This window comes from Triticum dicoccoides, chromosome 2A (assembly GCF_002162155.2).
Source record: "Triticum dicoccoides isolate Atlit2015 ecotype Zavitan chromosome 2A, WEW_v2.0, whole genome shotgun sequence".
Lineage (NCBI taxonomy): Eukaryota > Viridiplantae > Streptophyta > Magnoliopsida > Poales > Poaceae > Triticum > Triticum dicoccoides.
The window spans coordinates 769157944-769179473 of NC_041382.1; the positions used below are offsets into that span (position 1 = coordinate 769157944).

Consider the following 21530-nt stretch of genomic DNA (forward strand, 5'->3'; position numbering starts at 1 on the left):
CTCCACTGATAAACTTACTTGCTATCCTCACCGGAAAATCTGTAGGCAAACATCTTAAGCAACCTCTTCAACTGAATCACCAGAAAAGGTTAGAATAAGCCACTAAAATTTTAAGGGCAGCAATCGCGCACACAGAGAAAAGGAGAGCTGAAGCAGCCTTGTATTCATTCAGTTGAAACCATATGTAAATCACATTAGCACATAAATAACACACCCTCCATTCCAAATTATAAGAGGTTATAACTATTTTTTCAATCAGATGGACATAGACGCGTTTTAGCGTATCTGTTCACTCGTTTCGGTCCGTATGTAGTCCATATTTGAAATATCCAAAGCATCCTATATTTCGGAACGGAGGTAGTTCATGCACCATATGTCTGTTCCCATCCAGATTACAAATATGTACAGGCATTACTCTACTCCATAACATATTGTTATTCTGACTTTCCCTGAACATTTCCATGCAAACTGTAAATCTGTACATGTATTTACAAAACCTGAGGACCCTAGGGTGCTCACACAGGGTCTCTCTGTCAGGCTGCTCCATCCATGGTCAGCCACATCCTAGGACAAGGAACATCCTCTGCATGAACCAACAACAACAAGCCATGCGTCAACGCTCCCAGAAAGAAAAAAACAGTCATGAGCAAGTCATCGTCAACGGCTCAAAGTTATTTTACATGGGAATCATAGGCATCGAAGATGTTGTCCAGCGTGACGAGAGGCAGCTTCTCGATGTACGTGAAGAGGCGCCTGATGTTCTCCCTCGTCACCGTCGCCATGTCGACGACGTCGCGCTGGTCGGTGAGCATCCATAGATCGCCGGAGTTTACTCTCTTGAGGCTGTCTCGGCAGAAGGGGCATGATTGAGATCTCGAGCGCCTGAAACCACGATAAACACAGGGTTCAGTGACCACAGCAGTCATTTGGCAGCGGACAGTTTTTGCGAAATGTAATTTTTCATTTGCAGAGAAAGCTCCTCTGCTCATGCTCTGAAGGTACAAACTGGTAAACAAATTGTTTGAGGAGCTATGAATCAGTTAGTTTGGGGCATTCCTTCTTCGTCTAGCTGATAAGGAATCCCATGTAGTCATTCCAGCAGCAGAGTTTCAAAGCTCTGCGGCAACCATTCTAGCAGAACCAGACTGCAACTTATTTTTACAGCATAAAACCACAATATTTTCACTTGCGTCACGTGTACGCGGTGAATTTAACTTGTAAATTTTTCGAGAAACAACTAATTTTGTAAATTTCTAATGCTTAATAATAATAGTAAGTGATACTCCAGTAAGAAAGTCAGGCCTCGTAAGAACCAAGGACAAAACTGGAAGCTGCAGAGGTTGCTGCATAGTATTTTCCATAAATGATGCTCACGCGGCCATCTTAATTACTCATAGCAGTGCACTGCCATCTGAATAAAGAGGCTCTGGTGGCGACTGCTGAAGCACTTAAGAACACCAGAATGAAGTGTCGACTAAGCTACCTCTGAAGCTCGCATTAAACCAAGGACCAAACATGTTTGCTATGGTTGAAGTGAACTGAACATGGTAGAAAAATAGAAGAATCACGCGACGGTATCAGGTTCTTGTTCTCGCTCACCATTGACGGTAGCACTTGATGCACATGTCATGGCTGCAGTTGGGCAGCACGACCCTGCTGTTGAGCTCCATGCAGATCCCGCACTCCTCCTCTATCTCGGCGTCGATCTCGGAGACCGGCCTCTTGCTGTCCTCTGGCTCGTCTCTCCTCCTGTATCGCTCTGAGCACGCCGCCCTCTGCCTCCGGTCGTCGGAGTCGCTTATCCCGTGCTCCAGTTGCATGAGGGAGGGGAATATCACAGCTGCAGACGGACGGACAGAGAATGGGCATCACTACAGTACACAAGTTCAACCCAAACAAGGCTGACAGTGAGAACATCTGCTGTTCTTTTCAGCTATTTATAGAGCAGCATTTACCGTAGAATTCCCTGATGCTGGCCTTCCTTTCGTGGGTGGACATGGTGGTTGTGCCGTCCACATAGACCTGCAGAAACAATGGAGGCAGAGAGGATGGATTCCGTAAGAACACAAGCACAACCACCACAATACATACATACAGTAGCACAAATTATGGAAGGAAACCAGGGGCATGGGCACACAGACTGACAGACAGCAGACGGACGGACGGACAAAAGTAGTGGAGTACCTTGTAGATGAGGATCCTGAGGAGGCCGAGGGCGCCGGCGAGGCTGCAGTCGGTCCACTGCAGGAGGAAGAGGAAGAGGCGCGCGGCGGGGCTGTAGGACATGCGCATCTGCACGCACGCCCCGTCGTAGTCCCGCGAGCACTCGGACGCCCTGCGGCATAGACAGAGGATTTCACCACATCGTAAACAACACACACCCCAAACCTGGAAGAAATTCAAGAAATTTGGTCCTTTAGTTTGGGGGGAGGGAGAGAGGGTACTCACAGCGTGTTGGCGTGCTGGATGTCCGCCTCCAGCACCTTGAGCGAGTCCCTGAACGACCTCCGCGTGGCGCACGGCGCCGCCGCCACCATCTCCTTGCTCTTCCCCCGCCACCACAGGCCGCTGCCGTCGCCGAATTAAACCCCGCCGCCGGAGCAGAGCGGGGCCGAATTAGAACCCCGACAGCGGCACCGAAAGGGGGAGACTCGCTCTCCGGCTCCCCACCGAAAGCAAGCAGGCCTCCACTTCCACTCCCAGTTGGTGTTGGTGGTCGTCTCCTTTTCGGCCGGCCGCACCGCCACTTGTGTTGCTATAGGTTGGCTATAGGTTGCGTGGGCGGAGGGAGACCCGCCGCCGCCGCCACGCGTCCCCTCCCACCGCTCCGAGGAGTCCAAGTGACAGGCGGGGCCCCGCGCGCGAGCGGGTCGTCGTCGGTGTTTCCTGCGGTTAGAGGCTGCGAAGTGGGGCAGGGTCCGCGTGGGGGCGGGGTGTCGGCGGGATAGGGGTGGGTGCGCGCGCGCGGGCGTCGGGGTGCTGCTGGTAGGAGGGCACGGGGCCGGCCGCCGGGGCGCTGCGGTCTCGTGTCACGTGAGCGCGGTCCATACACCGACAGACGTGACACGATACCATATACGGAGTTTTTTTTTTGAGCATCATATACGGAGTATTTTGATGTTCAACTTTGACCACATATACGGAGTATTTTGATGTTCAACTTTGACCATTAGTATATGAAACAGAGAATATATCTTCTAACTCACCATGCTCCCTCCTTTTGGAGCCCTCCCATTCAATCAATTGAGATGTTCAATTTGAATTCGGTTCACAGTTTTAATCAGGTCAACAATTCCAAAGGCGCCCTCTCATTCGGTTAAGATGTTTAATGTTGGATTTCATTCGAAATTTTTACTAGGTAAATGATCTTTGAAATTAGCCGTCAACAACTAGCCTATAAAAAACACACCGGTTCCGCGCACTCTTTCAACACCTACAAAAATGCGCAAACATCTAACATTGTAGCACCAATATAATCCATGCGGTCACCAGTGCACGAAACTCCATATAAGTATGAGTTGATTAGTAGATGACGCATAATCACACTGTCGAGGAGAAGCCTACCAAGATGTATAGCATTATAAAAAAGAAATACACTTCATCATCCTCCTTGCGTGTCAAAACAGATAACAATTTTTTTTTAAAGAAATCACAGCAACATCAGCGGGGCAACAAAGCACGCTCAACCCTTCTAGTAGTACACTTCAATTCGGGTGAAACTCATCTAGGCTGAGTTTGTATGGCCTACGTAATTCAAAAAGGATGGATTGAATTTTATGTTGGAAGGTGATTTATATATTGTTTTATAGATACGATGAAGAAAAAGCTGTTATGAGAATTTTATGTTGTCTTCTAACCAAAAATCTTTAGCCAGCTTTTCCTCTTTATGAAAAGACACACAAATGTCTTTTTTTCACATTCTCTTAAAATACAACAAAGCAATAAGGTTACGAAATATTAGGATAAAAGTATTACCTACCTGGACAGAAGACATTGATAAACTGATGACATGAGTTAGGTGCAAAGGGCCTTAAGCATCAATTTCGTAAATACATTTATTGCACACAGCTATAAATAAGTGTTTTTTATGTGATGAAATTGTAAACGAGAGTTAGGATGACATGAATGCAATGTAACGTGATGTCATATCTCCCCCGCAAAAAACCCGTGATGTCATATCTGCTTCTTGTCTGTGAAGTTTGGAATCGAATTGCAGCAGCACATATCGATACGGGGATGCTTTGGAGGTGCTATGTTTCTACTCTTTATTTCGTTGGTATAAAGTTTCTACTAGTATTTGCGTATCTTTTGTACTTCACTTTTTTTTTCCTTTCAGTGTTGGAATAGTTCTTTTTTTTTAGATAAACGTTGGAATAGTTCTGATTTTCCAGTGTTGGCCTGGTGGGCTAAAAAGGGCCCAGATCGATGTACTCGTCTCTTTAGGCCCATGATTCGAAGTGACTTCTGTCAATGTACTATATGCATGCATGCAGGAAGTTTTATAGTACGGTTGTGCTAATTCTCAGTCGACTGAGAATTAGTGAAGTCTCAGTCGACGAGATTAGCCATACGATTTGATTGATCTGAGTTTCTCGCTGATGTATGTATTCCCGTTGTTCAAGACGTATTAGAGGCTGGCACCGGCTGAATTCCTTCCGCTACGTGGGCTATAGCCTCTTAACTTGCTTTCCTATCTGGCCTGTGGGCTACGGCTTCTGGTCCATTTTCATTTTCCTTTTTCTGTTTTCTATCCTACGTAAATATTTTGTATTTTTTGTTTAGCGGGTTTTCTTCTTGTTTTTGTTAGGCTTGTGCGTACAGAAAGAAGCTTACTGGGAAGCTTACTTTTTATACACGTGTATTTATGTAGGTTTTATCCTTATTTTCTAATTTTTTTCTCTTTATGTGTATTTACCTTTTATATTGTTTTATTCAGCTGTTTTTACTTGTATTTCTACTTTTGCATATTTTCATCTTTCTTCTTTTGAAAACAATGGAACATCTAAGTTTTTCAGAACATACACTTTGACACGCATGAACAATTTTTAGTCTCACTTGTTGTTGTCTTTTCCACATGGATTTTTGTTTATTTTCCATTCATGTATTACAAAAAAAAAAAGATTTTCATCGTGTCAATATGTCCTATTTTTTCTATGTTCGGTTGGTAGAGAAGAAGTTGGTTTTTCTTTTCATTTCCGCCCAAATAAATCTCGTGATCCGGATGCACAACTGGAATTATTGGGAACGACATGCAACTGCGAAGGGTACAACATGACCACAACTGGGTTGGGGGTGTTCCAACATAGTTGCAAATGGGGGTCATTTGTTTTGTCGAAGGGGGTGACGGCAAGAGAGAGGGGACCAACTGCATGTCCAGTTATAGTCACGCAACTGCATGTATCCCAAAATACTTGCAACTGGGGCATTTGTTTTATTAGAGGTGGCGGCGACAAGAGATGGGGGCCAGTTGCATGCTCAAATGTAGTCATTGCAAATTCATGTCTTTAAACATGGTCGCAACTACATTGTCTTCTAACTTGTGTTCTAACCGAGCATTTGTTTTTGTCGGAGGAGGAGAGGTCCAGTTGCATGTCCCACACTAGCCATGCAACTGCATGTCTTTCTAACTTGGTTGCAACTCAACTTTAGTTTCGTCGAACAAGGAAGAGAGAGGTGACCAATTGCATGTCCAGTTATAGTCACGCAACTACATGTATCCCAAAATAGTTGCAGCTTGGGCATTTATTTTGTCAGAGGTGGCGGCGGCAAGAGATAGGGGCTTAGTTGCTTGCTCAAATGTAGTCATTGCAACTGCATGTCTTTAAACATGGTCACAACTGCATTGTCTTCTAACTGGGGCCTTTGTTTTGTCGGAGGTCGACGGCAAGAGAGGGGGCTAGTTGCATGCTCAACTGTAGTCACGCAGCTGCATGTCTTCCAAAATGCTTGCAACTGCATGTGTTCTAACTTGGTTGCAACTTGATTTTTGTTTTGTCGTACGGGGAGAGGGGGTAGTTGCATGTCCCACGCTACCCACGCAACTGCACGTCCTCTAACTTGATTGCAATTTGGGGGCCTTTGTTTTGTCAAAGGGGGAAGCGACAAGAGAGGGGAGGGGGACAGTTGCATGCTCAACTGTAGTCACGCAACTGCATGTCTTCCAACATGGTCGCAACTGCACGTCTTCTAACTTTGTTGAACTCGACTTTCGTTTTGCCAAAGAGAGGGGCCAATTACATATCCCACACTAGGCACGCAACTACATGCCTTCTCAACTTGGTTGAAATTTGGAGGTCTTTGTTTTGTCGAAGGGGGCGGCGGGAAGAGAGAGGGGTCCAGTTGCATGTCCCACACGAGACACACAACTACATGCCTTCTCAACTTGGTTGCATTTGAGGGATTTTCTTTTCTCGGAGGGGGCGACGGCAAGGGATAGGGGACCAGTTGCATGTCCAACTATAATCACGCGGCTGCAAATTTGCTGGTCCTTTGTTTTGTCAGAGGGGGTGGCAACAAGAGAGAGTGGGCTAGTTGCATGTCCAACTATAGTCACGCAACTACATGTGTTCCAACATAGTTGCAAATGGGGGTCATTTGCTTTGTCGGAGGGGGCGACGACAAGAGAGAGGGGACCAATTGCATGTCCAACTATAGTTACGTAACTACATGTATCCCAAAATAGTTGCAACTAGGGCATTTGTTTTGTCAGAGGGGGTGCCGGCAAGAGATGGGGGGGCAGTTGCATGCTCAAATGTAGTCATTGCAACTGCATGCCTTTAAACATGGTCGCAACTCCATGTCTTCTAACTTGGTTGCAACTTGGCTTTTGTTTTGTCGGATGAGGAGAGGGCCAGTTACATGTTCCACACTAGCCATGTAACTGCATATCTTCTAACTTGGTTGCAACTTGGCTTTTGTTTTGTCGGATGAGGAGAGGGCCAGTTGCATGTTCCACACTAGCCACGCAACTGCATATCTTCTAACTTGGTTGCAGATGGGGGCTTTGTTTTGTCAGAGAGGAAGGCGGATGCAACTGCATCGCTTCCATCATGGTCGCAATAGCATGTCTTTTTTAACTTGGTTGCAACTCAACTTTAGTTTTGTCGAACAAGGAGAGGGGCAAGTTACGTTGCATGCCCCACACTAGGCATGCAACTTGCATGTCTTTCTAATTTGATTGCAACTAGGGCCTTTGTTTTGTCAGAGGGGCGGTGACAAGAGAAAGTGGGGCCATTTTCTGCATGTTCAACTGTAGTCATGCAACTGCATGTGTTTTCCAGCATGGTCGCAACTTTACATCTTCTAACTTGTGTTCTAACTGGGGCCTTTGTTTTGTCGGAGGGGACGGCGGTGAGAGAGAGGGGAGCAGTTACATACTCAACTGTAGTCACGCAATTGCATGTCTTTCTAACTTTTGTTCTAACTGGGGCCTTTGTTTTGTCGGAGGGGTTGCCGCAAGAGAGAGGGGGGCGGTTGCATGCTCAAATGTAGTCACGCAACTACATTTTTTCCAAGATGCTTGCAACTGCATGTGTTCTAACTTGGTTGCAACTCGATTTTTGTTTTATCATACGGGGAGAGGGGCCAGTTGCATGTCCCACACTAGTCGTGCAATTGCATGTCCTCTAACTTGATTGCAATTGGGGGGCTTTGTTTTGTCGGAGGGGGCGGCTCCGAGAGAGAGGGCCAGTTGCATGCTCAACTGTATTCATGCAATTGCATGTCTTCCAGCATGGTCGCAACTCGACCTTCGTTTTGCCATACGTGAAGAGGTGGGCTAGTTGCATTTTTCACACTAGACACGCAAATGTATGTCTTTTAACTTGGTTACAATTGGGGGCTTTGTTTTGTCAGAGGGGGCGGCGCCGACAGAAAGGGGCCTGTTGCAAGCTCAACTATAGTCACGCAAATGCATGTCTTTCCAGCATGGTCACGACTCGGCTTTCATTTTGCCGTACGTGGGGAGGGGGCCAGTTGCATGTCCCACGCTAGGCATGCAATTGCAAGTGTCTCCAAACTGCAACTCTATGATATTTTGTCATGGAAAAGGGGTAGTTGCATGCCTATCACTAGGCCCGCAACAGAGTGTTGCCCCCAACAGCAATTACATTCGTTCTGCTGTGAGCTGACTAAGACTTAATTAAGTCTCAATCAATTGTGTCATATCCACACTCTATTATTAATTTTGTTTCATTTCCTTTTCTATTTACTACTCTTTATTTTTATTTTTATTTTTATCTCTATAAAGAGGTTTTTGGAAAGAAAAAACATGCAAGAACAACCTACTCTCATGTCCGCACCTTATCTTGTTAGTATACCACTTGTCAATATTTGGATGATAGGGAAATTATAAATAGACGAGTAAAACAATGCTTGGCCTAGCCCAACCCAAGAAACAAAATACTAGCTAAAAACCAACATATTTTTAATTGCATGAGCAATGTTTTTAAATAATATATTTTTAAAATTAAGTTGCATGATATTTTTTAAATACACGATTAATATTTAGAAAAATACACGCACATATTTATTCCTAAATATGACGACAATTGTTACAATTTTGGAAACAAAAAACAGAATGATAAAAATGTAAGTAGAAAATGAAAAGAAAAAAAATGAAAAAAATGAAAAAAAAAACCCAGACAAAACAGATAGAAACTGCACGTACCACAGTTTTTCATTTCGAGACATACCTTCAGCAGCACCTAGTCGATGAGCAGCAGCGCCGAAGAAAAACAAACTACCTAAAATCGCTGGCCCAAGGTTGTTTCGATAGCACAAAGACACAGCAAGCGATGGGGACATGGGCTGAACAATAAACAACAAAAGAGCGATGTGTTCTAGGAAAAAAATAAATGGATGATATCACCCGACTGAGACTTCGCGAAGTCTAAGCCGACTGAGACCTAGACAAACCCTTTATAGTACCACATTGCCTGAGCAAAGCAAACCGGAGCTGTTTTATATACTGATTCCCAGATTGTGTGGTCACCACGTGACACTTGTGGTAAGAAATCCAAACTTGATGAAAACAAATTAGGCTTGTTTAAACAGTGTATATGTTGCAGTCATATGCTAGCAACATCACATACTAGCACTCCGACATGTGACCGCATTTTTTTTTACCAGAGACTTCTATTATTAACAGTCATCTGACTGCAAAATCACATACTAGCACTCCGACATGGTGTGATCACGTTTTTTTACTCAAGGTTCTATTATTAACTTACACATTTTTGTTGACTTAGAAAGCGGACTTTTACTCCCTTTGTCTGATTCAAATCTCTATCTACACACATGGACAACTAATTTGGAACGGAGGTAATATATGTCACAAAGTTGTGAGTATGCCGCCTCTCGTCTCTCCATGTCCAATTAATTTCATTGTATTTACATTATAGAATACATAAAAATTAAAACTGAATTAAACTTACAGGTAAATGGAGTGCTAGTATGTGATGTTGCAAGCAGATGACTGCAACATATACCACAAAAAACTGGAATTTCATCGAAAGCTGTATTTTTTGTATATATATTATTTATTTTATTGTTTTGTATCTAGCAAAATTGTAAGGTAATAAACATAGAAGATCCAGGATTCTCCACTTAATTCGAAAAAAAAAGGAGATTCATGTTCGTAGAACAGCGATAGAGAAAAAAAAAACGACTATCGGATTTGATCCGGTGAACCTCCTACGCACACCACTGCTCGTCTCTCCACCTGGTCACGCCGGTGTCTGCCTCCCTGCTTGGCCGCTCTGTGCAGCAGCGATCGTTTCCGTGTGCTATGATGGATATAGGCAAAGGAACTTTCTGAACTTCAAAGCAACACTATATATTACTCCCTCCGTCCGTAAAAGTTTGTCCCTCAAATGGATGTATTTAGCACCAAGTTAGTGCTAATATATCCATTGGATGGAAAAGTTTGGGACAAGTTTTTTTGAACGGAGGGAGTAATATGCCAAGAACTGATTACACGCACGGACCAACAGACCCAGTAATTTGTAAAAGTTGATGCGCTCCCCGGCATCGCCGCTGTCGTTAACTCCTTATTGCACAAGACCAGCAGATACATCCAGCTCGATCGATAGAAGAAAGGGCAGTGATCAATCACTGAGCTGCGCTCCCCAGCATCGATGCTATCGATTTGATATACTCCACTTTGATCTTCTTTAGTCTCACGACCACATCGCTCATCGTCGTGGTTCTTTGATCAGGTAAGTCGCAGGAGCAGAGAAGACCCAGCTCAAGTACTGGCACAAGAAAGCCATCGGCCAAGTTGCAGCTAGAAGACGGACCTTGTAGTAGCCGCTCATCAACGACATGCACGAGCTCCGAGGGGAATGCCTGACAAACCCACCGCCGAAGGCTCAGTTCCCCGACAAACATGGCATCTGTTGGCCTCCTTCCCGTGAAGACTTCGAGGAGCATGATTCCAAAGTTGAATATGTCGCTCTTCCGCGATGCTTTTCCAAGAGACCCATACTCTACTCAAGAAACACGGAAACAAACATGTATGATGAACCGCAAATCTATGATTTAAAAGGTTGTAGCTAAGTACCTGGTGCCATATACCCAACCGTTCCGGGCATGCTCGCATATGTCATGGAGTTGTCATCACCTTGAAGCAGCCTTGCAATGCCAAAGTCCGCAACATGCGCAGTCATATCCTCATCAAACATGTTGCTAGGTTTCAAGTCATAATGCAAGATCACCTCGTGGTGCTCATGATGCAGATACGCCATTGCCATTGACCCGTCAAGCAAGATGCCCAACCTCTCAAGGAACCCCAAGCGCATTGTACTCTGGGACTGGTGTATGAGTGTCTCTAAGCTGCCATTTGGCATGTACTGAAGTATAAGCGCTCTAAAGTCAAGGTTAGAACAAGTGTTGAGTATTCGTATCAGGTTGCGGTGTCGCACCATGCGAAGAACTCGACACTCCGCATCAAAACTTCGGATGGCCTGGTCCAGTTGCATGTCCAGAACTTTTATCGCGACCACCAAACCACTGCTCAATTGGCCCTTGAAAACTTTCCAAAGCTTCCAGAGCCAAGTATGTTATCTTCGCTGAAACTGTTGGTGGCGCGAAGGAGCTCATGATATGAGACTATCTTATTGCATATGCCATCGGTTGGATCGACATAATCTTTGACCTCTCGCTTCTTAAGTTCTTTTTTGATACATAGGTATAAGCAAATTGCAATACCGCCAAAAGTAATAATGACAATCAGGATTTGAAATTTCAATAAGTGTTTGTTACTTGAATGAGATTTGTCAAGGCATGGTGGAAATCCTATGCGTGGAGCACCGCATAGCCCAACATTTCCAATCAAAGATTGTAATGTGAGATTCAAGAAGACACCTCCCTCAGGTATCTGACCATCTAGCCTATTGAAGGAGAGGTTCAAGGTACTCAAGTATGTGAAGTTGGCAAAGAAAGTGGGGATGGTGCCAGAAAGATCATTGGAGGAGAGATCTAATAATTCTAAGCTAGTTAGATTATTAAGTTGGTTTGGAATTGGGCCTTCAAACAAATTATATGAATGATTGAGGTAGGTTAGCATTTTAAATTCCCCGATTGATCCAGGAATCTTCCCATCCAAGAAGTTGGAAGAAAGGTCTATTTGATCGATTTGGCTTAGCATGCTAACATCATCTGGAAGCGCACCACCAAAGGAATTGTGAGAAAGATTTAATTTGATAAGTTCATCTAGGTGGAATACACTTGTAGGTAGTGCAGAAATGAACTGGTTATTGGATATGTCAATGTATTGTAGCCTGCTAAGGTTGCCAATGCTATCTGGTATAGAGCCAAAGAATTTATTTTTCTGCAAAAACAATCGCTCAAGACTCTTGAACATACCAATTTGACTTGGGATAGTGCCTAACAATTCATTCATTGAGATATCGAGTAACACAAGGTTTTCCATTGTAGTGATGGAGTGTGGCATTTCCTTTGTTAGTGGGTTGTTGGAAAGATCTATCCAGTTCAGACTGCTGAAATTTGAGAGAGTAGCTGGAATTCCACCGGTTAACTTATTGTAACCTGCACGAAAAGTGATTAATTGTGTAGAGAGGTTTCCCATATGGTCTGGCAGGGTACCCGTGAAATAATTATTCGGTATTACAAGGTCCTGGAGTTGTCGGCAGTTGGAGAGAGCAAGCAAGAAGTCCATATTCCCCTCTAATTTATTCTTAGATAGAAGAAGCCTTTTCAAAGTTGCAATTCTCCCAAGTGTTGTGGGTACTTGGCCAGAAAAGTGATTTCTGTCCAAATATAGATAGGACAATTTGGACAAATTGCCAAGGGAAGGTGGAATTGTACCTTTTAGTTGATTCTTTTCAAAATTTAAAGTCGAGAGTTCTTGCATTAGACCTACTTGTGGCGGGATTTCCCCTTTCAGGTTGGCATGAGAGAGCTCCAGGATATTAAGATTGGTGAGATTGCTAAGCTCGGTTGGGATTGAGCCAACAAGGTTGTTAGTACCCAAGGGAATCCACTGGAGATGCGGCAATTTGGCTAACCATGTTGGCACAACATCCATAAAACAATTTATAGACAGAGAAATTGTTTCAAGGTACTGGCATGATGCAAGCCCTAAAGGAAACCTCCCGGAAATTTTATTTACAGTGAGGGAAATTTCTTCCAACATTGGCAGGCTGAAACTTTGATTATCCGGAATTTGTCCAGTTAGGTTATTGATTGGAAGTAGCATGATTCGCAACTTGGACATGTTGTAAATGGCTTGTGGAACTATGCCGCTGAGTTGATTGAATTGCAGACTCAAGAACTCAAGTTTGGAGAGGGAGGCAATATTGTTAGGTATAGGACCCGATAAGCTGTTGTTTCCAAGACGGATGTACCTCAAGGAAGGTGTGTTGTTGAACATATAAGGTGGTATTGGGCCACTTAAATAATTTGTTTGTAAAGAAAATTTTCTAAGATTCTGCATATACAACAGTAGGTCACGAGGGATCTGACCTGAGAGTTGGTTGTGACCTAGATGGAGGAACTCGAGCCTTGTAAGGTTCCCAAGGACAGGAGGAATATCATTCGAAAGGCTATTCCAATAGAGAGAGAGAGAGAGAGATATCGAAGCCGGCGTAGCTTGCCAAGTTCAGGTGGGATGGAGCCGATGAGGCCGGTTTTTGCAAGGTTGAGAACGGAGAGGAAAGAAAGGTTACCTACGTGAGGCGCCAGGGAGCCGAGGAGGGAAGTGCCCGGCAACGACAGGGATGTAACACGCCGGCGACGGCGGCTGCAGGTGACACCGGCCCAGTGGCAGAAGGACCTATTGGCTACCCAGCTGTTGGCAAGGATGCCGGCGGGGTCGGAAAGCCAGCAGGGCAGCGAGGTCTGCGTCGCTGCCGGTGCCATTTGCCGGACTCGAGGAAGAAGATGAGGCCGAGACGGCGGATAGCACTAGCACCAGAACTATGATGAGAGGAGGAATGCGGGCGGATGATGATGCAGCAGCGGCCATTGGAGCTGTTTACCTTTGCCGTGAACCGTGACCAATGGTGAATTTATACGTGGTTTCTGCAGAATATCATCTTCCTGCTCTGTGGCAGAAGCTGGTGCACCGATCGTAGTCACTAGTCACCTTCCGGTCGCTTCACGCCACGGCGGGCATGTCGGCACAGCCTACGGCTATATCAAACTACAGCGATCGGTTCAAGCCCGTCAAACACGCACCTCATGCATGTCCTGGAATATCGAGGGAACGAGACAAAAACTTCCACGCCAACAAGACTGGAGTACTAGTCAATGCAACAAGGATAACAATCTCCGGTGTAGAATGCCACAGCCACACAGGCCTGCTGCTCCCTCGGCCCCTACAGCTAGGCTCTCCAGCTCACATAACATGACATTTTAGACACGGGCATGATCCTCAAAACGCAGCTTAAAACTAGAGTGGTATTTTCTTTCCCGAGATATTTACAAACCCCGAAAAAACTACTAGTATTTCCTTTTTCAGTGATGTTTAATCACTTTGTTTTTGTGTATTTGGAGTTTTTCCTAACTAGGATTCTCTCAAATGCTTCAGGAGGATGGGTTGTTCTAAGCAACACCTGTCATGCAATAACTTGGAGCAGCTAACCAGCTAATGATCGGGGTCGCAACCCAAGGTCATGATATGACCGTTGGCAGGTGGTGGCCGCCAACCAGCTCGTCAAAGGTCGAAAATTTAAACTCTCAAATTCTTTGCGGTGGGAGAACCACATTGATGGTTTCTTAGAACATTGACTATAGCCTCCTGAAGAACTTCCTCTTTGAAGCTGAAGAAAATGACTGCACCATATGAGATTTTCAAAGTCAGAAGATACAAAGACAGTATTTTTGAAGAAATAGGTTTGGGTTGAGCATCACTTCGTAAATAATGTCTTCGTATCACCGAGACCCCTCTTAACAGTACAGTGTTTCCTATAACTCAATCCAGAAGAAAAAGAACTACCAAAAGACTAAGTCTTCGCATTCCTAGTCTTTGACTCATTCTTCATAAGGGCGTACTAAAATCTCCAATGTATTTCATACATTTTAGGTGTCGTCGACGGCAGTTAAACCAAACTTCCAGGGACTTTCTCCCATGTATACTCCCAAACACATTAGCCCCTTAACCATTTTTGTCGTTAGTACTTCAAAATCACGAAGGACACTGATGCACTTACACAGGCAAAACAAAATAAAAGATTTAAACATTGCTAAACAAGCACAACAAAAGTTGGTTGTCTAAGGGCATGCCCAATGTGCGATACTTGGAGAGGACGCCAGAATCCTTTTCTTGGTCGATGGCTGATTTGTCCATCGAACCAACCAAGCACTTAGATTTTTTTTCCACCATGCAAGATAAAACGACTAGTGTAGCGAATGATTTTCTTAGCGCCTATGAGTAGAGTCTACCGTTGAAACAGAGGGCTCTCAGATGTATTTTTATATTTATGATTTTTTTCTATTTCCCTAAAAGCCTTTTAAAATAAAACCTAGCCGCGTGTGCATGTGTTCTTTTTTCTACGACATGAAAATGGCCCAAGTAGCACTTGCTATCCAAACAACCCTAAAAGAAGTACAATATTTGGCTGGTTGGCCTTTCTCATGGGCTTTCCCATTCATTGTTTCCGGAGAGAGTTGCGCTCTCCACCCACACATCCCTTGATATTTGGCGCGTTCTTAAAACTGGCCCAAGGCGAGCAATTCTTTTTTTTTAAATGTTTTTCCTTCCATTGAAAACAAACCTTTTTTTAATCGCACTGGAAACAAATTTGAAAGACAAAAGTAGGTTGCAATGTTTAGATTCCAGAGTGGATAGACAAAGGATGTTTCCCATATAGAAAACTCCGGCAGCATAGCTTAATGACATGGGCTGGAGTGGTCGTTTGTCACGATGGCGTCATAGTCGCGCTCTCGGTGTGCTCTCTATTTTCGTGGAGAGGAAGAAAGGGGATGGAAGCGGCCTACCTTGGGTAACGAGGGAGAATGGAAGGGTAGGTGGATAGGTTTTGACGTCGTCGGGTCTTTATGGAGGCCAGGGGCTACGGGCCAGTGGGTGGTGACATCGGCGAGGAGGTGTGCACGGCGTTTGCGTGTTCGTCTCCTCTCTCGAAGAGGAAGATGATAGTGAACATGTTAGGTGTGTGGGCTAGGCCTTGCGTGGGGGTAGGTGAGCAAGTTGGGATGTCCTGCTATGCTGGTGGCTGTTGGGTTTGTGGGAGAAAGCCATTTGGCCGACTAGGATTAGTTTGGATTGATTTTCCATTTTCCGGCCATACAAAATAGAAATAAGATGGAAAGGAATTTATTTGGAGGACCAAATAAATTCAAAATGGGCTGAAATTTTAGATGTGGCCTCTGTGACATATATTTCAAAGCTCCAATAAAGTATCCGGCAAGTTTTGCAAAGCTTGAAGAGGATTTGAATTTAAAAGAGGTAAAGGCGAATAAGAGTATTTGATCTAGGGGTGCAACGTAGGAGTGGGGTAAAATTCCTAAAATGTGGTAGCTCTTTAATGAGTAAATAACACTACTTGCAAAGTTCGGGAGGTGGGTCTTGAAAGGAAAGGTCAAAAGAGAACAAGGTGGTTTAAAAGCCACAACAACAACAACAACAACAACAACAACAACAACATTAGTTAGGGCTTGCAAAATTAAAATTGTTCTTGTGGTTTAAGAGCACCTTTAACTGTTTCTTGGCTGTTAGAAACGTTAATTTAGAGGTACACATGATCAATTTTGTTTCTCGAAACACACCAGGCCGTGTTTTGTATTTTTGCCCCTTGATTTGCAGCTCCGTCGACCACTCAGGCTAGATTTAAGCCACTGCGGCGCTATCGGTAGTCGTCGTTGCGGGCATATATGATGATGAGGTTTCTGTTGGCGCATGATGTGTCCGCCCTCTGCATCGGCAAGCCGCCGCTCAGGTGGTTGCTACCCTGGTCCATTGTCGCCGAGTTTGGCGCCCGGGGCGTAGACGTGGCCGCTATAGTGTAGGACGACCAGTCGGGAATGACCGACGTGCTCCTCTTCCTCTGGGTCGACGATGGCAGCCAGGCCACGCTGCAAATTGGTATTGTCCACATCGCATTTTTTTTGGAAGTGCCATGGCAAATTTTGAAAACTAAATCATATGACAAATTCAAAAACATGATATAGAAAATTCATAAGGCAAAATCAAAACATGGCGTTTTAGAGGAAATTGTATTGGTTACATGGCATCTTTGCGTGAGGTGGTATGGGCAAATTGCCGGAAAAAGGAATCATATGGAAAATTCAAAACATGGCAGAAAAATCATATGGCAAATTCAAAAACACCTAAACATGTTTTTTTAGAGAAATTTGTATTTGGTCACATGTCATTTTTTTGTGTGAAGTGGCATGGTAAAACTATTAGGCATCAATAAGTTCTTGTTGGAATGATTTTTAAGCAATTAGTTTGTTTTGACATAGTATCAACTCATGAAGATTTGGATGCAAATCTTTTATTTTTCTTTGGCAAATTTTTGTACTAGGTCTATGGCAAGCTCACATGTGCAAACAATGTTCACATGGGAAATAATGTTTTAACATGGCAAATTCCTAGAATGTTTCTTAATGTCCACATGTGAAAATAATGTTTTAGACATGGCAAATTCATAGAGTTATCATGGCATATAATGTTTTTTTAGAAAAATTCTCGTATAGGTAGCATGGCATTTTTATTTTTAAGACCATGTCAATCTAAATTGTTAGACCATGCCATTTTTATTAACTAGACCATGGCAATTTTATTATATGTAGCATGATATTTTTATTATTTACACCATGGCAACTTTATTATTTCGGAGCATGAAAAACTTATTAAACTTAGCATGCCATTTTTATTTTTTAACACACCTTGGTAAATTATTTTATGCATACTATTTTTTACATTTTTATCGACATATCATTTTATGCCTTCTCAAAAGCACAAAGTTGCTTTTTTGCACTATTTCTTGCCATGATGTCAAACTTACACACATTTTGCCATTAACATCGGTTTTTTAGCATCATGGCTGTTTTTTTGGTGTGCATCATGCCAATTTATAATACATAGCACGTAAAATTATTTTCTCATACCATTTTTTATCTTTTGTAGATACCACAACATTTGTTTTTGAACTTGTGGCAAATTTTTCTACTGTAGCACCACAAATATATGGGAATTGTGATTTGTTTCTCATTTTTTAGATCATGGTAGTTTTACTAGACTTGCCCCATTTTTGTAAATTTGCTTTTCTGAGCAAATCTATGAGTTTTTATTTATTATTAATAATAACATGGCATTTTTATAGCATGGTATTTTTAGTATTAATAACATGGCATTTTTAAAAAAAATTAAGTGGATGGCATGTTTCTTATTAAGAGGATGACGTTTTTATTATTGGGCGTATGGCATTCTTATCCTAAGTACATGGCATTTTTATTAATAGGATGATATTTTTATCACGGATGGTCACATGGCAATTGGTTCAAAGTTATGCTCTTATTTTCAACAATGGGGCAGTGGGATGGCATTGTCCATGTTATTTTATCTAAATTTCATCGTGTCAATTTTTATCCGATTTTTTTCTGTAAATCATGTTTTTTAATGTATAACACCTAATCATTTTGAACATGACAACATTTTAATTACGTGCATCATGGAATTTTTTATGTTGTTGTAGCTTTCTAAAATGTTGCTCATACCCTTTTTTTTGTTTTGGCAATGTGTAATAGAAAAATGGCTTTATTTGGCCCAACTTAGAGGCTCACAGACGTGCATGGTTGAGGAATGGTTCGCTGGGTGGGTTCCCCTTAGCGAACGGTTTTGTTTGCAAGACCGGCAATTTTCTGAAAAACATGAGAGGTTGTCTAGTTTCAAGCATAGCAATTCCATACAATGTTGGCAAACTTATATAAGGTTAGTTCTTTGAAATAAGAGCCATAAGTTGGCAAGCTTAAAAGAATCTTACCATACTTTTTGAGTGTGTAGGATGTGGGACCCTAGTGTAGCTTGAACCAAACACCCACCTAAGTTGATTCAGACTCAGTCTCAAACCAAATAGCCCCTGAACTAAGACGAATTTGTCATGTTGGCTAACTAAACTTGCCATCTGCGACCTACACAATTGGTAAGGGGTGATTCTTGAAACAAGTGTGCAAACATAAGTACACATTTTTTTAGGCTTTTTCACCCATGGGACCTAATTTTAATTTGGCACAGGGTCTCATGTTTGGGAGGTACAGCATGGGAGCAACTTTTTAATTGCCTTTTCGTCTATTTTTTTAACACACCCGCAAATCCTACCCGTATAAGCATCTTCGAGTGACTTAGTCGGCATATAATCTTATATTGACGAAGTCACCACAGACGCCTCGTAGGCGACAAAAACGTCTTCTTCCACTAAACACGCATCGCGGTAAATTCTGAAATAAATCGAAGAATAACACGAGCACCAGGATTTAAACGCCAATGGGCCGAGAATACCACTGTTTTTCTAACCATCCAACCACCGGTTGGTTCGCGTGTCTGTTTTGCCTTTTGAAAAGTAGTGCTGCTCCCAGTACACTTTGAAGTGACCAGTTTTCTCCCCGGCCGCGAAAAGAAAACTGACCAGGTTTCAGGGGAGAAAGTGAAGTGAAGGAGCAGCATCGATCACACACGCTGCGTACGCATGATCGATGTCGTTTCTCGAAACACGACACGCCGTGTGTTGTTTGCGTGCGTGCATATAATCTGCGCTCAACATTTTGCGTGCAGCTCCGGCCGGAGATCACTCGGCGCCGTCGGTCCGCGTGCGTGAGTGCGTACATGGTGGCGGGGTTTCTGCTGGAGAGCGAGGTGTCCGACCTCTGCATCGGCAAGCCGCCGATCAGGTGGCTGCCGCCCTCGTCCACCGTGGCCCGCGCCGTCGCCGAGCTCGAGGCCGACGGGGCGCCGGGCGCCGCCGTCGCCGTGTGGGACGGCCAGGCGGGGGCGGCCGTGGCGGGCAGGCTGCGCATGGCCGACGTGCTCCTCTTCCTCTGCGCCGACGACGGCAGCGGCCAGGCCACGCTCGCCGACCTCCTCGCAGCAGCCGGGGCGCCGCCCGTCCGCCGCGTGGAGCCCGACGCGAGGTTGGTGGCGCGCACGCGTCCCTCCCTTGGGCCGGCACGTACATGTCCGCTGATCCGCCAGCTTTTTCTTAATGAGGTTAGCTTGTTTGCTTGTGTGCAGCGTGCTGGAAGCGGTTGACGCACTGCTGGGCGGCGCGCAGAGCCTCGTGGTGCCCATCCGCGACAACCGGCACCGGCCGGCGCAGCTAGAAGCAGAGTCGATGTGCTGGCTCACTGTGGAGGACGTGGTGCGCTTCTTCCTCGGCTCCGTCGCGCTCTTCTCGCACATCGCCTTGCGCTCCGTCTCCGACCTCGGCGCCGTGCGGCCGGCCCTCGCCGTCGCTCCGGGCCACGACGCGCTCTTCGCCGTCGAGCCGCTCCTTCGCGCTGCCCTGGCGACGCACGCCTCCGTCGCCGTGGTGTCCGGACGCTGCCTGGTCGGCGAGATCTCGCCGTTGACGATCTGCTCCTCCCTCGACGCACCCATCGCCGCGCTCTCGCCCATGTCCTTGGTCGACTCTGCCCGCGCCCCGCGAGAAGCCGCCCTCGGGCCCCGCCTCCGCAGCCGCAACCTGCACGGCGTGCTGGACCTGCTCAACGCCGGCGGCCGCCACTTATCGTGCCCGTCCTCTTCCTCTTCGTCCTCCTCGTCGAGCGCATCCTCCTCCTCTTCGTCCGACGGCGAGGACGACGACGAGAAGAACGTCATCTCGGCTTTCACGAGCACGGGTCGACAAGTCAAATTCTCGGCGCGGTGGACGAAGGGGGTCATCGCGTGCCGGCGGGGCAGCTCGCTGGTGGCGGTGATGGCGCAGGCGGTCGCGCACCGCGTGACGCAGGTGTGGGTGCTGGACGACGAGCCGGAGGGAGAGGAGCTGGTGGGCGTCGTTGGTCTCGTGGACGTGCTCCGGGTGCTCCGCCGCCACCTCCTCCGCGCACCGCCCGCGCACACTATGGCTGAGTAATCTCGGCTCCTCCCGGAATGCAAGAATTTCACCAACACCGTGAATGAAACTGAACCGAAGCAAAGCTAAGGGTTGTAAAGTGAGGTGATTTTCTGGCTAGCTAATCCTGAGTACTCTCTAATCCTTTTGAGCCTGCTAGATGGCTGTTAAGTGTTAACGTTTAGCTTCCTTACTTTCTGGCTAGTGTAATTTTTTCAAAAAAAAAGAGATTTATTATAAAAATTCATATAAAAAGTACAAAACACCTTGAACTATAATAAAAATTACACCGAGGTCTTCGAACCCTCAAAAGACCAATGTCGTCAGTCATGGACGTGTCGTTGTTACCGCTCTCATGCTAGAGCCGACGTGTCGTTGTCACTGCTCCCATGCTAGAGCCGGTTAGATCTTATCGATAATAGCCAAAAAGTCTATGTGCAAATGCCCTTAATTAAGTCCCAGAACCAGTCGTCGTTGTTACCGCTCTCATACTAGTTTATTTCTCTCTTGCTATTGTCTTAGTATTTCCTTATCTCGTAATAATGGTATTCAGCGGGGGATTGTTAGCCAGAAATGGGAAATTGACCTGCTGGTTTGGTTCTCGAAACGGAGCAAAAGGGGCCAAAAGAAAAAGGGGGAAAAAGTCAGCTGACCTCTGATTCATGTGGGAAAAACAAGAATTATCTAAAAAAAATCCTATATACAAAGCACAAATAAGTAGGCTCTGCAGTGGCATAATAAGATCCCAAATGCACATTTTCATGTTCTTTACCTTTGGTTTAACCATGTTTATGTTTCTAAAAAAACATGTTTATAAGTATCCAAGTACTTCTTTAATTATTAACCAATCACCCAAGACTCAAGTTTATAGGATTCTTCTGATTTGTAGTAGTACTCCCTCAGTAAACTTCTATAAGAGCGTTTAGACCACTACTGGTCTAAATGCTCTTATAAATGTTTACGGAGGAGTGCTTTGTTTTAACATACATCTCTATT

At 44.8% G+C, this 21530-nt stretch overlaps 4 protein-coding genes across 4 annotated transcripts; 1 reads left to right on the plus strand and 3 right to left on the minus strand.

Moving 5' to 3' along the window:
* Window positions 1–319: 319 nt before the first annotated feature.
* LOC119357148 (E3 ubiquitin-protein ligase AIRP2-like) lies at window positions 320–2748 on the minus strand. The gene is made up of 6 exons (XM_037624137.1): window positions 2449–2748; window positions 2185–2335; window positions 1956–2022; window positions 1600–1840; window positions 681–882; window positions 320–583 (listed from the first exon to the last, which is right to left on the minus strand). The coding sequence occupies exons 1-6, from the start codon at window positions 2535–2537 to the stop codon at window positions 554–556; spliced, it is 780 nt and encodes a 259-aa protein (XP_037480034.1). The 5' UTR covers window positions 2538–2748; the 3' UTR covers window positions 320–553.
* Window positions 2749–9916: 7168 nt separating this feature from the next.
* On the minus strand, window positions 9917–11119 carry LOC119357150 (probable LRR receptor-like serine/threonine-protein kinase At3g47570). Its single transcript, XM_037624139.1, has 2 exons — window positions 10562–11119; window positions 9917–10487 (listed from the first exon to the last, which is right to left on the minus strand). Exons 1-2 carry the CDS (start codon window positions 10977–10979, stop codon window positions 10111–10113), a joined length of 795 nt encoding a protein of 264 aa, XP_037480036.1. The 5' UTR covers window positions 10980–11119; the 3' UTR covers window positions 9917–10110.
* On the minus strand, window positions 10989–13211 carry LOC119357149 (receptor kinase-like protein Xa21). Its single transcript, XM_037624138.1, has one exon. The coding sequence runs from the start codon at window positions 12953–12955 to the stop codon at window positions 11015–11017; it is 1941 nt and encodes a 646-aa protein (XP_037480035.1). The 5' UTR covers window positions 12956–13211; the 3' UTR covers window positions 10989–11014.
* A 5830-nt stretch (window positions 13212–19041) lies between these two features.
* LOC119358402 (CBS domain-containing protein CBSX5-like) lies at window positions 19042–20718 on the plus strand. Its single transcript, XM_037624966.1, has 2 exons — window positions 19042–19611; window positions 19673–20718. Exons 1-2 carry the CDS (start codon window positions 19307–19309, stop codon window positions 20553–20555), a joined length of 1188 nt encoding a protein of 395 aa, XP_037480863.1. The 5' UTR covers window positions 19042–19306; the 3' UTR covers window positions 20556–20718.
* The last annotated feature ends 812 nt before the right edge of the window (window positions 20719–21530 follow it).